Source organism: Mus caroli, unplaced genomic scaffold (assembly GCF_978045245.1).
Source record: "Mus caroli unplaced genomic scaffold, Mus_caroli_1 scaffold_6, whole genome shotgun sequence".
Lineage (NCBI taxonomy): Eukaryota > Metazoa > Chordata > Mammalia > Rodentia > Muridae > Mus > Mus caroli.
In genome coordinates, this window is record NW_028227261.1 from 32885120 (window position 1) to 32899566 (window position 14447).

A 14447-nucleotide genomic window follows, 5' to 3' on the forward strand; every position below is an offset into this window, starting at 1 on the left:
TGATGGAAACCACACCCTTTCATTTAGAACTTTTATGCATACACGTAACCTTAATTTCCAAGTTCACATAACAATAAGCAAAAGTGACACACAGTGCAGCCAGACAGTTCACTTATAACTTAGCTTTTTTTTTCTTTTTTTTGTTTTGTTTTTTTTTTTTTGTTTTTTCCTCCAAAGATCAGTTCCTTAAAATGGATGTTCCTGGGATACGAGTAAAGAAAATACGTCTGAAAGGGGAGCTTTCAGATGGCAGATTTCTTCATCCTTCCAATTTCTGACCCCATGACGGCAGCATCACACCCGGTACTTCCTGCTCACCCTGTTCCTGGAGGGGTGTGCGCACAGGCCCTTCCCCTGGAGAAGCTGCCGGCCAGGCTCTTTCCTCTATCCCTGCAGTAGTGCTTCACTGTGAACCGGATTGGACGGGGTGTCCAGGCTCTGGAGGGACAGGAACTCTGACACATCCATGGCACTTAACGTTTCGGAGGGTCTGAGGAGCCTCAGCCTGTCTGCTGTGCTCACAGGAAGAGGGTCCAGCGGAGGGGGGGGGGGCAGGGATGAGGGAGAAGTCTAGGGTGGCAGCTGCAGGCTGGGCCCATCAGGAGGCTGGGGGTTCGGCTCTGGAGGGGGTGGGGAAGAACATCCCTTTCTCCGGCCGGCCGCCCGCTCCTTCGCAGAGTCCCGGCACGCGCACTGACACTGACAGGCCTCCTCTTGTTTGATGATGATCACAGGAACACTGAGGCCAATCTGCTGAACAGAGCTCCCTGTGAGAGAGGCGAGAGAGACTGCTCTTCAAGTGGCCAGGAACAGGCATGAGGGGCAGGGGAGTAAGGACAGGGGGGACCTGACTGCTGGGAGGCAGGAGTGACAGGCAGGAGAGACGCCATGCTTTGGCTTTTGCTATGCTTTAAACTGGTCCGGGTTCTTTCTCAGGGAAAAAGCCTGTGCGGATTCTCCCATCCACGATGATGCTTCCTTCTCAGAAGAGCCACCCACGTAATCTAGATGCACCCTGTCCCTTTGTGCCGTGTCTGCAGCCACAGCAGACACCACCCTTCTCCTCTTCATACTCTGAGCCCTCCCTTTTGCTTAAACTTGCAGCAGACAGTGCCCGCATCTTTCAAGGACCAATTGGCTCCCAGCTCTCTTCCTGCCCCAGGTGGTGACCCCTGCGGGCTGTGCAAGTGACTAACCGCTGGAGGCAGTACTGAGCACCAGGCGCACGCACACAGCATTGCTGCTTGCATTCCATACCCTCTCCACACAGCACAGGACCTGCTCCAACCCCAGCTCCTGAGGTCACTGCGCTTCTCTATGTGGCTCATGTTTGACGTGTGGGAGATGGCGAGTGGAGTGATCTCTTCCCCAGCCAGCCTGGCACGTGTGCCCATTCGTATCCATTCTCATTTCACCCCCACGTGTGTCACTCACACATACGCTCTGTCCTCAACCAGGTTCTGTGTACGACAGAGCTGAAGGCTACTAAGAGGACACAGGGTGGGATGAGGTGGTCAGAGGGCTTCCTACAGGTTCATTTATGGCCTTTAGGAGGCAATGAATCTCTTTGGGCCCCTGTAGTTTTCCAAGTCAAGGTTTCTCTGTGTAGCCCTGGTTGTCCAGGAAATCACTCTGTAGACCAGGCTGGCCTCAAACTCACAGAGATCTGCCTGCCTCTGCCTCCTGAGTGCACATGGCACCACTGCCCAGCCCCCCTTAGTTATTTCAGTTTGAAACTGCCACTGCATAGTGACCTAGAAGCCACTAGGCAGTCCAGGCTAACCTAAATCCTCTCAATGATCCTGGCCTTAGCTCCACAGTGCTGGCAGTGCAGGCATGCACCACCATACCTGGCTCCAGGTCTAAGACATAGAAAGAAAGTTCCCAGTGATAGTTCTGGCTGGGGATACAGCTCAGTGGGAGAGCTGACTCACATGTGTGAGTTTCTGGTTCAGTCCTCAGTACCAGTAAAAAAGAAAAGGAGGACTCCGACGGAGCAGGGTCCCTTCCAGCTCTGTTTCTGACCCAGATGCTGCTGCTGCTTATGGTCATTAGACAAGAGCCCCGAGAGTCCACTGCCCTCCTAGGTTAACTGATTTAACCTTCTCCCCAGTTCTGCTTACAAGCTCTATCCAAGAGGAAACCCTTGGATTACATAAAGGCTGGAGCCTACGTTTTCACCAGCAGCATGCTGGCTTCTGGTCACCATGAGAACGTGGGCTACTCAGTGAACTACAGAATGTCAACTTAAAAAATTAACAAGTGAAGCAAGGTCAGAGAGGCCAGAGAACTTCCTTTATGCGGATTCCATACCTGTGCTACTGGCCACTGGTACAGCGGTGGTGAAGTACACCTGCTCCACTTTCGATGCTTGCTGCTGAGGGAAACACAACAAAAATCACATCAATGGCCACTCTAATAGGGCAACCATCTCAGGCTCCAAAGCCCCAGCTGAAGTGCTCACCCAAGAAGACAGACCCCTCAGTGTTCTAGCTTCTTGTTTGTGCACTGATTGATATGAGGTCACTGGCCTGTTTGACACTCCACACTAACATTATTATAGCTCTGTCCCCGTTACTTCTCTCCTCCCAGCAGCTGCTTAGTCCACTGAACTGTATGTGTTCAGAGACCCCTTCAAGGTTGCTTTTCTCAAACGATGGCCTTCTCAGAGAGAGGTCTGGGATAGTTTTGTCCTCCCCGATTCTCCTGTGAAAGCTATAATGTTCTTTCCACCCCGCTTCCCCAGGGCCTAGAGTGCTCACCCAGGGCAGCCTAAAGTTATCCATCATCAGCACACAGGAACTCCAAGGCTCAGGACAGTCCCACTGTGGGTCTTGGGACTTTGCTAACCGAGATTCATGTCCAGTGATTTGGACTTTGTCATGTGTTTTTGTTCTGTCTTTTGAGACAAGTTCTCACTGTATAACCCAGGCTAGCCATGAACTTCTGATACACTTGCCTCTGCCTCCCAAGCTGAGACCATAGCCAAGTGATTTAACTTGTTAGAACCACGGCTCCCTATAGAAGCTGGGGTGATGACACAAGAGCCTCTCAAAGACTCTGAAGATGAACGAGCTGGTACAGAACACTCAGCTTAGAGCAACCAGTAGATATCAGCCTCTGAACTGTTACCATCAAGACCATAAACTGTGCACAGGCATACAGTATGCATGAGGCTAGAAGCTCAAGGCCAGCCTTAGCTACACATAGTGAGTTTGAGATCAGACCTAACAAACCAAACCAAAACCAAACAACAACAAAACTCCCAAACAAAACAACCTGTATTAGAACTCTACTGTCCTTCCTACTATATTAAAGGGTTTCTAGGGGCTGGAGAGATGGCTCTGCATTTAGGAGCATTGGTTGTTCTTCCAGAGGACCAGAGTGCAATTCCCAGCATCTGCATGGCAGCCTCTATCTCTAGTTCCAGGGGACCCAATGCCATCTGCTGGCCTCCACCGGCACTGCACACCTGTGGTACACAGACATACATGCAAGCAAAACACCCATTCACATAAAAATATTAATATTTCTGTATTTTTCAAGTCTTGTCTTAAAGGGGCATCCTTTTTTGTTTGTTTGTTTTTGAGACAGGGTTTCGCTGGCTGTCCTGGAACTTTACTAGCTCTGTAGACCAGGCTGGCCTTAAACACACAAAGATCTGCCTGCCTCTGCCCCCCAAGAGCTAAGATTAAAGTCATGCACCATCTCCTGGCTCTAGGCGACTGTCCTTCCTTCCTTCCTCTCCCTCTCTCCTATTTAAAGCACAACAAAATATGCTGGGTGAGTCTAGGGAGAATTCTGATTTCTGGCTACGATACAGACAGAACCATAAAACGAACTGATGCAAGGCCGCAGAGTGTAGCCAGTAGTAGAGCAGCTGCATGGGCTTAAAAAGAAAGGATGGAGGGAGGTACCAGTGCTTGGTCCTCTCCCACCCCTTTACTTCTGGGTGGGGATGAACACACAGGACCTGGCGTTATAGCCCAGGTAAGCCTTAAACATGCTTTTGCCCATACACCCTAAGCATGAGGCCCAGATTTAAATATAAGTAACGACTCACATGGGAAAAGAAGAGCATTTGCTTTAACAGCTCCCCAAGGGCAGATCCAGAAAAACAATGAAGACTCTAGGTGGCCAACTGCGACAGGATACTGGAAAGGCTATTCCAGTGACTCTAACCATCCAACAGGCAAACAAGCGGCCTCCACAGGTGGCTGCCCAGCCATTTCCAAACAGCAGTTTCAGTTTGTTTAAAGCCAGGGCTCAGGGCCCATTTAATCTGTGTGGTCGTGCAAGCCTCTGAGGGGCTGAACTCTCCAGCGGAAGCACAGCTCTGAGGACAGCCTGCAGATTTTCAAACCTCAACTTTGCCATGATGGGCCAATCACCCTATTGTGGTTTGTGAGGGCACCAGGCTGGCTTGGGGCAGACAGACATACAGATAATATATTCATACACAAAATTAAAAATAAATCTGAAAAAAATAAAAAAAAACATTAAAAAAAGACAAGCAAGACAGCTTAGTGGAGCTAGGCCTGGTAACCCAGGCCTTTTATCCCAGCACTCAGGAGGCAGAGGCAGACAGTTCTTTGTGAGTTTTACACCAGCCTGGTCTACAGAGTGATTTCCAGGATAGCCAGGGCCCTGTAGCGCTATCTCAAAAAAAAAAAAAAGCTAGCAGGTACAGACAACTGCCACCAAGAGATGTCCCCAGAACAGTGCTCCACACATAATAAGATGGTGTGCCATGTTCCTCCTCTCAAAACCAATAAGCATCCTAAGAGAGCCCACTGGCAGAGGGAAGAGCTCCACAGAAGGGCTTTGCTCAGCTTGGCCTTATGGCTGGTATTATCAGGCTCTTTACCTGTTGGTAATATTAATATTTTAGTCTCCTTACTTGATGTGCATCTTAAAATAAATCATGTTTTTCACTTTTCTGTATCCTCCAGCATAAAGCCTGGCAACTAGGCTCTCAGGATACAAGGACACGGTGACCACGTTATTTCCAGAGTCATTAAGGACAAATTCTTAGAGAAGTACCCTGGGGGCTGGTGAGATGGCTCAGTGGTTAAGAGCGCCGATTGCTCTTCTGTAGGTCCCGAGTTCAAATCCCAGCAACCACATGGTGGCTCATAACCATCCGTAACGAAATCTGATGCCCTCTTCTGGAGTATCTGAGGACAGCTACAGTGTACTTACATATAATAAATAAATCTTTTTAAAAAGAAAGAAAGAAAGAAAGAAAGAAAGAAAGAAAGAAAGAAAGAAAGAAAGAAAGAAAGAAAGAAAGAAAGGTATCCTGGGGCCTGGATGTGCTCAGCACGCGTGTGGCATTGCATGGGTGTTCTCCCTTGAAAGGAGAGTCCAACCTTCTGATGTTATAAAGCGAATGTTGTGATCTACTAACGTTGATTCAAAGCCGGTGCTCTCCTGGGACTCATGCTACCCTCAGGCCACAGGCTGGGCAGGCCTGCGTGGCATACATGATGTGATTAGCTTCAGAGGGAATATTCGACAGGTCAACTTTAATTTTTTTTTTTTTTTTTTTTTTTTGGTCTTTATCTTAGATGCATCCTCTCCTCTGGATCTGCAATACTTTACTGGGGAAAACAGATACATGGATACGTGTTTCCAGGCAGCCATGCTAGCCATTTCCCTTTTGAAATAAAAAACTGAAGGCTGGGGATACACTCAGTGGTACAGCACTTGCCTCGCATGTGTAAAGCCCTAGTTTCAATTCCCAGTACTGCAGGAAGGAAGGAAGGAAGGAAGGAAGGAAGGAAGGAAGGAAGGAAGGAAGGAAGAGAGGGAGGGAGGGAGGTGAAGACAGAGGTGGGGGAGGGAGGGAAGAAGGAAGAAAGAGGGACGGATGGATAGACAGACATGTCCTCTATATTGCATGTGCTTACGAGTAATACTTACAATGTGTTCTTGGTTCTGCGGTGAACTGGTGGCGCCGTTCAGTACCCACTGTAAGCTCTGGTCCCCCATGACTAGGCTGGACCGCAGGATGGCCGTGTTAGGAGCTGGGGTGACGGTTATGGTGGGATTATTACTTAGGACAGAGTTGGCGCCCAGGGGCAGAGTCTGGACCAGAGCAGGCAGGGGCTCAGTAGTACTTTGTGGTGGGGCTGGTGCTGCCACGGCTGACGCCACTGTTGCTGCCGATGCAGGAGCCCCAGCAACAACAGAAAGTCCTGGTACGATGGTCTGGGGTGGCGCCTGGGGGTGCGGAAGAAACTCTTGATGATTAGCAGCAAACTGTGTGCTGTGGGGAACAGGCACTTCTGGAGGTTGTAAGAGAGCAGGGGGGCTGCCAAACGCAGCTGGCTGGGAACCAGGTCCCAGGGAGGGAGCAGGTGGAGGAGCGGACGGAGCTGTTGCTGGTAGCAGAGGCTGGGGTGGCTCGGAGATGCCAGGCTGCAGTACGAGGGGAAGAGATAAAGATGCTGAATTTCCTGCAGGCGGTGGGACATCACTGACGGACTCTGCATCACCATTAAAACTGTCAATCAAGGCAGCTGTCAAGGAAAAGAAGAAACATGTATCCACATCTCAAGCCTTAGAGGCACCACAGAGAAAGTCTTTATGGGCCAATTACGTCACTGCTAGCTGGCCTGCGCAGCACTTCACTGCCTGCCTCCTGCTTTCTTTTCTGCCTTAGGTCCAAGGCTTAGTGCCAGGTTTAGTGCCAGGCTTCCTAATCATACACATTTGACAGACAGGCACTAAGCAAACTTAACTAGAACAAAAGTGTCATGTTTTTCTCCTGCCAAGAGAAGAGGTAAGCTCTGTGGCATGATTAGTCAGGAGACACCTGGCCTTGGAGAGCTGTATCGCACAGACACTTCCATTCTAGCAAGTGCTACCTACACACGTAAGGAGCCTCAAGCCAACAAGAGACAGAAAAGGAGACCTTCCTCAAGTGTCACAGCGTTGTAAACGGGTGGACTGAAACATGAACACACCTGTATGCAGAGGGTCATCCTGAATCCCAGGGTCGTCGGAATTCTGGAACATTGATTCAAAGATGATTGCTGGTGAAATTGTGCTGAGGTCCTGGTCCTGTGTCTGACAGGGAGAGAGCTGTGAGATTTGCCATCTTGACAAAGTCCTTCCTTTGAAGAGCACACACAAGAGGGGAACCAGAATGATCTTTGATGTGATTCCTGCCCCTAGTTTCTTTGTAGGTACTGGAGACTGACCCAGCCTTCCACTCCAACCTACATCCCCAGTACTCTTTGTTTCTTGAGACAGGGTCTCATTAAATTGCTCAGGTTGGAGCTGAACTAGCTGATCCTACTGCTAGTGCTGATCCTACTGTCTTTGTGCACTGGGACCACAGGTGTGAGCCGTTGTTGCTGGCATTTATCTCTGTCTCCTCCTTCTGCAAAGGAACACCTTTCCCTAAAACTGAGACATGAAGAATCAGTGACTATGTTTAAAGTTCTCCTGGAATGCAGACATGTGCACAGAGATGCCGTTTTCACAATACAACAGCAGGGACAAGTAGCTGTGACAGGGACTACGGGCTCCACAAAGCCTAAAATGTTTACTCTATGGCACTTAAGGAGGGGAGGACCTGGTGAGATGGCTCAGCAGTTAAGATCACTGACTGCAGTTCCGGAGGTCATGAGTTCAAATCCCAGCAACCACATGGTGGCTCACAACCATTTTTTTTTTATTTGTAATGAGAAACAAACAAACAAAAAAAAACCTATAGGCCAGAGTGATTGGGGCCAGAGCAAACCAGAGAAGGGAAGGGGGTTGGAGGGAAGAGCTGAAAAAAAGAGGAGGGGGTCTGGGAGTAGGGTGCACCCTGGATCCATGTGGTGCTATCAGTCATTTGTAAATCTAGTTCCAGGGGACTCAACACCCTCTCCTGGCCTCCATGGGCTATAGCCATGCAGTGTGCAAGCAAAACACTCATGTACACAATAGTAAATCTAAATCTTATAAATCCTGTTTAAAAGACCAAATCCTACAAACAAATGAGATTGTAATCTGTACATTATTTCTGTAATTTGCGTCATGGAAACTCATGTTAATTAAGCCAAAGTGATCCCCTCTTTAAAGAGAATGAAACGCATGCAGGCTTAATCCCCATAAAGCTTAGGCAGGTGAGGGTCAGGAGAAGCCGCCACAGCAAGGGCTAACACTGCTACTGGCTTCATAAAGGGGGAAGAGGCCAGGCATGGTAGCATAAGCCTTTAACCCAAACACTGGGGTAGCACAGACATGTGAATCTTTGTCAGTTCCAGGCTGGCCTGTGCTAAAAATCAAAAAAGGCAGGAAGAGACCAGGACACTCATACTCAATGTTTCTGCCAGAAAGGCCACCGCCAAAGCAAGCATCTGTCACCCAGAATACAAGAGATTTTGACAAGCAGATAGAAAGGTCAAGGGCAGCCCAAGTTTAAGGCTAGCCTGGGCCACATGCAGAGAATCTTGTCCCCCAAAATAAAGGAGTCGAGTTAAGGGTTTAATCTGTAACAAGCTTGCCATGCAAGCAGAGGGCCTGAGCTTGGATGCCTAGTGCTCACACCCTCACCAAATGAATGAATAAATACAAGCACGGTAACAATAAAAGGCAGGCACAGAGGTGCATGCCTGCAGTCCCAGCACTGCGGAGGCAGAGACAGGAGGATTCCTGAGGCTCACTGACCAGCCAGGCTGGTCACAATGGTGAGCTCTGGGGTCAGTATGAGACTGTCCCAACAACTGAAGTAGAGAGCAGTAGAGGAAGGCACCTGATAATGACCCTCGACCTTCACCAGCATCAGCCAGGTCGATCGCATACCTGCACACTCAGAAACACACGCGTCAGCCTATCAACTCTGGGCTTCCAGAGCTGTGAGTCAAAGGTAGCCTCTCTTCTGTAAAACTGTGGCCCTACACTGTCAGGACAGAAAGCAGACCAAGATCATCAATTCCCTACAGTTTACCCTCTGATGCAGTAGTGACATATTATCTTCCAAGGTTGTTAGTAGACATTCTAATGTGCCACAGTAAGAAATCAAGCCTAAAAGCCTCAGTGACAAAAATCTGTGAAAACCTTATACTTAACAAATGCCATAGGCTAAAGGCATTTAGAGCCGGCTGGAGAGATGGCTCAGTGGTTAAGAGCACACACTGCTCTTGCGGAGCTCAGTCCCCAGGACCCATGGTCACAACCACCTGACCTCCAGCTTCAGAGGAATGCCTCTGACTTCCACAGCTATCGGTACACACCTCACGCCCCTCCCCCTCCGACACAAGTTAACAAAATGAGAAGAAGCTTTAATTCTTCCATCTACAGTCGACTTCCATCTCAGAACTCTATATGGCAATAAAAGTCCAGGAAAGCAAGAGAAATTAGGGTGACAGCAGGTAGGGACAGCTGTGACACCCTGGAGTGGATGTGCCGGAGTTGCCTCAAGGCTTCAGTCAAATGCATCCTGGAACAGTGCAAGCCAAGGACTCCCCAACGTAAAGTGGTGGTTAAAATAAAGGGTTTGTGTTTGTTTGTTTGTTTGTTTGTTTGTTTGTTGAGACAGAGTTTCTCTGTGTATCCCTAGCTATCCTGGAATTCACTCTGTAGACTAGGCTAGCTTTGAACTCAGAGATTTGCCTGTCTCTGCCTCCAAAGTGCTGAAAGTAAAAGTGTGCTCCATCACTGTCTGGCTAAAGTATTTGATGTGAACTGTAAATGAAAGTAGCTGAAAGCAGTCTATCCAGGCATGGTCGGCTCTCGCCTGTAATCACAGGGTCCTGGAGGCTGAGGAGAGCAGACTGTTACCGCTGGCCTGGGCTACAGAGTGAGATCCTGTCACAAAAGAACAAACTTAAAGATAAGGGGGGGGGGGAAGGCGGAAAGGAGGAAATCTGAGGGGGGCTCAAGGGGTGAAGGAGCTTGCCACCCAAGTGCGAAGACCTGAAGACCCGAGTCTGAATATGCAGAAGACCCAGAAAAGGGTGCAGAGAGCAGCATGAGCCTATGCAATGTGAGCTTTTCACAGCCAGAGAAACAAGAGACAGAACCCTCAGCTCAGGGACCAGCAAGCCTAATGGAAACACAACAGAGACTCTGCCTTGAAATAACACAGAAGGTGAGCGTCAACATCTTAGCCTGTGCTCTGACCTGCGAGTGCACAGTGGCACCAATGCTCTAAGAGATCTCAGTGGTGAATCAGGGAATGAGGGAGGGAGGGAGGGGGATGAGGAGGGGGGATGGAACAAGAGTTCTGTATGAGAAGGGTTTTGTAGCTCAAGCCTGTAATTCCAGAACTCTTGACAGGAGGCTCACTGTGAGTCTGATGCCAGCATGGACTGACTATAGAGCCAGATCCTGTTTCAAAGAAGGTATTGTATAATAAATCAAGTTTTTTGTTCTGTTCTTGTTTCCAGAGGACTGAATTCATTGTACAGCTCCAGCTGGCTGTGATATAAAATCAAGCTATACTTGTAGTAATCCTCCTGCCTCTGCCTCCCAAGAGTTGGGATTACAGGTGTGCACACAAAACTACCACCAATTTCTTCTTCTTTTTTTTTTTTTTTTTTTTTGGTTTTTGGAGACAGGGTTTCTCTGTGTAGCCCTGGCTGTCCTGGAACGCACTCTATAGACCAGGCTGGCCTCGAACTCAGAAATCTGCCTGCCTCTGCCTCCCAAGTGCTGGGATTAAAGGTGTGCGCCACCACCGCCCGGCCTACTATGAATTTCTTAAACTGAGTGTTCCAAGAGAAAAGGCAAATGGAAGGAAGCATGTGACCCCAAGCATAAAGGCCACACAGGAGAGGTCATCTGTGTGTGCTGGTGCCACTGACTCACAGTATGGATGGTCCGTGTCCCTCTGTGCGTGGACAAAGCACCTCAATAAAGGTTCCAAAACAGAGCGAGAAAGAGGGAGATAGGGAGAGGAGGAATGAGGGCGGAAGGGTGGGTGCTGAAGTCCCTGGCTGCACAAGTAATGGGAATGACTCCCCAAAATAGAGGTGAGTGCAGGCTGAGCTCTGGGTCAGTGCAGGAGAAACGGAGTTATCCAGGTCCAGATGAGCCTAGCAACCGAAAGGCCCAGCCTGGTGGATGCAGCCCCTTCTCAAAAGGCTGGAGCAGATCAAGTTCATCCCTAGGACACATTTATACAGACGCCCTACGACAATCATCTCACACAGATTTACCACTTGACAGTACCAAGTCCCCATTACTAGGCAGCATCACATTGGTCCTATTGCCTTAAGGTCTGTGTCTTTGGCTTGAAAGACTAAAAAACTCTTTCCAAGTCTGGGATAAAGGCTGGGTGTCAGGAGCATAGCAGACAGACGAGGGGACAGGATTCTTCTTGACAAAGATAATAGTCTGGAGGTGGCCTCACTTCTCACAAACTCCTTATGGTTCTCTTCTATCAGGTATCTTCCCTGGTGGCTCAGAACTCCCCAAATCTAAGTCTTATGTCCTGGTCCTGGCCAGCCTGGACTTCTCTGCCATGTAATACAGATGGCCCTGTGGAAAAAGGAGGCTGCTCATGCGACTCTGAGGTTCTTGGTTCAATCCCCAGAATTCCAGTGTCCTCTGACTCCCAAGTGTGCACAGTGGTGTGCATTTGTACACACAAGTGCGCGAGTGTGGAGTGAATACACATTAAAGGCATCCTGTACCCAGAAGTCTTAGGTAACTCAGGGCACCCTGGACTTCTGGAGAGCAAGCTCTAGGACATTTGTGTAATATGAATGACAATGAGATGGAAAGGTTAAGTTCTCTTTGCATTTGTCCTTGGATGAAGCTATCTCTGACTAAACCGATTCTCTTCTGCTGACTCACTGTTAAGTCTAACGGAGGGATCTTTCCAGTGTTGCTTCTTTGCATAAATCGAACATGCAGTGGAGCCACGGATATCATGGAGATCAGAGGACAGCTCTGGGAAGGCAATTCTCTGTAACTTTCATCGAGATTCCCAAGACTGTACTGAGCTCACCAGGCTTGAGTGTGGAGCACGTTATCCACTGAACTGTCTGTCTTGACACCCCTGGCTTTAAATTTATTTAATTTTCAGTCCTAAATGTCCCCAATACTGTTTTTTTTTTTGTTTGTTTTTTGGGTTTTGTTTTGTTTGTAGCACAGTTCCTCTGTAATCTTTCTGCCTGTACCTCTCAAGTGCTAGGACTATAGGTACTCACTTTAATGCCCATGTATCAAACCTGGCTTACTTTATTTTATTTATTTATCTGAGAAGTTTTCACTTATACAGTATAGGTTTACCACCAATTTCTGGCAATCCTCCTGCCTCACCTTCCCAAGTCCCAGGATTAGACGCATATACCAGGATGCCTGGTTTCATTTTTTCTCAACCAAAATTTTCTATTTGCGTAAATATATTCATTTATGTTCACGAGCAAATGTTAGCTATGAAATTTATCTCTCTGGACTCAGGATTTAGCTCAGGAACAGATATTTGCCTAGCATGCATCAGGACCTAAGTTAAAGTCCCCAGTACTACAACACACTAGTGTGCATGTGTGAGTGTATACATGTACGTATACACACACACACACACACACACACACACACACACACACACACACACGGTGAGGGTGGAATCAGGGTATTGTGTTTGCCTAAGTCCAGCCCCCAAAAACAACTGATTGTGTAGTTGTAAGGTGAGCAGAGCACACACACACTTTATTTTTTTCTTTCTTAGAGACGGATCTCAGTGCTATCTCGGGTGATCCCCCTGCCTCAGTCTACTACCAGTGAGAGGTGAACTGACACACCCAAATAAGAACCTACAGTCTATAAGTACTACTGTTGACTCTATTAACCCCCACACTTCAAGAAATAGTTTTCCAGTCCAGCAATGCTAGCTCACATCGGTAGTCCCAGCATCTGGGAGGCTAAAGCAGGGAGCCTGTCCTGAGTTTGAGGGCAGCCTGGACTATATTGCGGGGTACTGTCTCAACATACAAGACAACTGATAACAGGAAGCATTCTCCCAGAGCACCGCTAAGTCAATCAGCCCGTGTTTAAACACATTCAATGACATTATTCACTGTGAAGAAGGCAGAAAACCTAGGCCTAGCCCACACCTCAAAGCTAGTGCAGAGAAACCACGGAGCAGCCAGACTCCATGCAGTGGTGTGTTAGCCCATGATGGAGCCGCAGAGACAAGATGGAGCAGGCTTGCCTCTTGTGGAGGTCTGCACAGGCGCCCTCTTCACACGTCCTATGACGTGACCTTGAAACTCTGAGATTCGGAATCATCCTTGAGGCCCAGCCAGCAGCACTGCTCGCTGCTCTGCTCCATGGTGGGAACAGTGCTCAAGGAGTTTCTGCTTACATTAACAACACAAGGAACCTTCTGGGACCCAAGGCCACCAAGTGAATCCCAGGGAAGGAACCTGAGTCCTCCACATCATCAACTGACACAGTTAAATACAGGAGTCTTCCAACTGGCTGCGCTGTCTCAAAGACAATCACTCAGGGACTTACCGAACTGGAATTTTCCTGCAATTCAGAATCTGTGGACAGAAGGCCCAGCTCACTCAGATAAAGTGAGTGATTTGTATCCTGTGAAAGAAAGAAATCCTAATTGAGCAACAAAAACAATAAATAAAAATTATTAATACTTGATCACCCAGTCTTTAAGGTCAAAATGTCACTTAAGAAAGGTCAGACACACCGGGCAGTGGTGGCGCACGCCTTTAATCCCAGCACTTGGGAGGCAGAGGCAGGTGGATTTCTGAGTTCGAGGCCAGCCTGGTCTACAGAGTGAGTTCCAGGACAGCCAAGGATATACAGAGAAATCCTGTCTCAAAAAACCAACCAAACAAACAAACAAAAAAGAGAAAGGTCAGCTCCCAATGGAGGAGCTAGAGAAAGTACCCAAGGAGCTAAAGGGATCTGCAACCCTATAGGTGGAACAACATTATGAACTAACCAGTACCCTGGAGCTCTTTACTCTAGCTGCATATGTATCAAAAGATGGCCTAGTTGGCCATCACTGGAAAGAGAGGCCCATTGGACACACAAACTTTATATGCTCCAGTACAGGGGAACGCCAGGGCCAACAAAATGGGAATGGGTAGGTAGGGAAGTGGGGGGGAGGGTATGGGGGACTTTTGGGATAGCATTGGAAATGTAATTGAGGAAAATATGTAATAAAAAAAAAAAGAGATGACAAAAGAAAAAAGAAAGGTCAGACACATCCAAAGTAGGGGCCAAGTATATCGTTTCATTAAGAAGAAAACAAAGACAATTTTACACAGAACCCCTCCATTCTCATTAGACCATCTGCCCACCTCCAGCCCTTCTGAGGCATGATGCCCCCTAGCTCAGCACAGCCTCCCATTCTCTATTAGCCACTGATGCCCTTGATTTGGACCAGCCTGCCCCGCCGCCAATGGGCTGGGGTTACAGGGGTGATGGGCCACCCTGCCCTGCCAATCACGAGCTAGGGTTACAGGGGTGACCAC

General features: G+C 48.4%; 1 protein-coding gene across 2 annotated transcripts in view; it reads right to left on the bottom strand.

Annotated features, from left to right (window-relative positions):
• Positions 1 to 14447, bottom strand: part of Mtf1 (metal regulatory transcription factor 1) — a 43094-nt gene continuing 28647 nt past the window's right edge. The window contains exons 7-11 of one of the 2 annotated variants that reach the window (XM_021159258.3): positions 13465 to 13542; positions 6972 to 7074; positions 5926 to 6524; positions 2314 to 2374; positions 1 to 767 (exon numbers count right to left, since the gene is read on the bottom strand). In XM_021159258.3, coding sequence (XP_021014917.1) covers positions 571 to 767; positions 2314 to 2374; positions 5926 to 6524; positions 6972 to 7074; positions 13465 to 13542 — 1038 coding nt within the window. In that variant the 3' untranslated portion in view covers positions 1 to 570. Of the gene's footprint in view, positions 768 to 2313; positions 2378 to 5925; positions 6525 to 6971; positions 7075 to 13464; positions 13543 to 14447 lie in introns of both variants that reach the window. The other variant, XM_021159257.3, reaches the window with a different exon arrangement.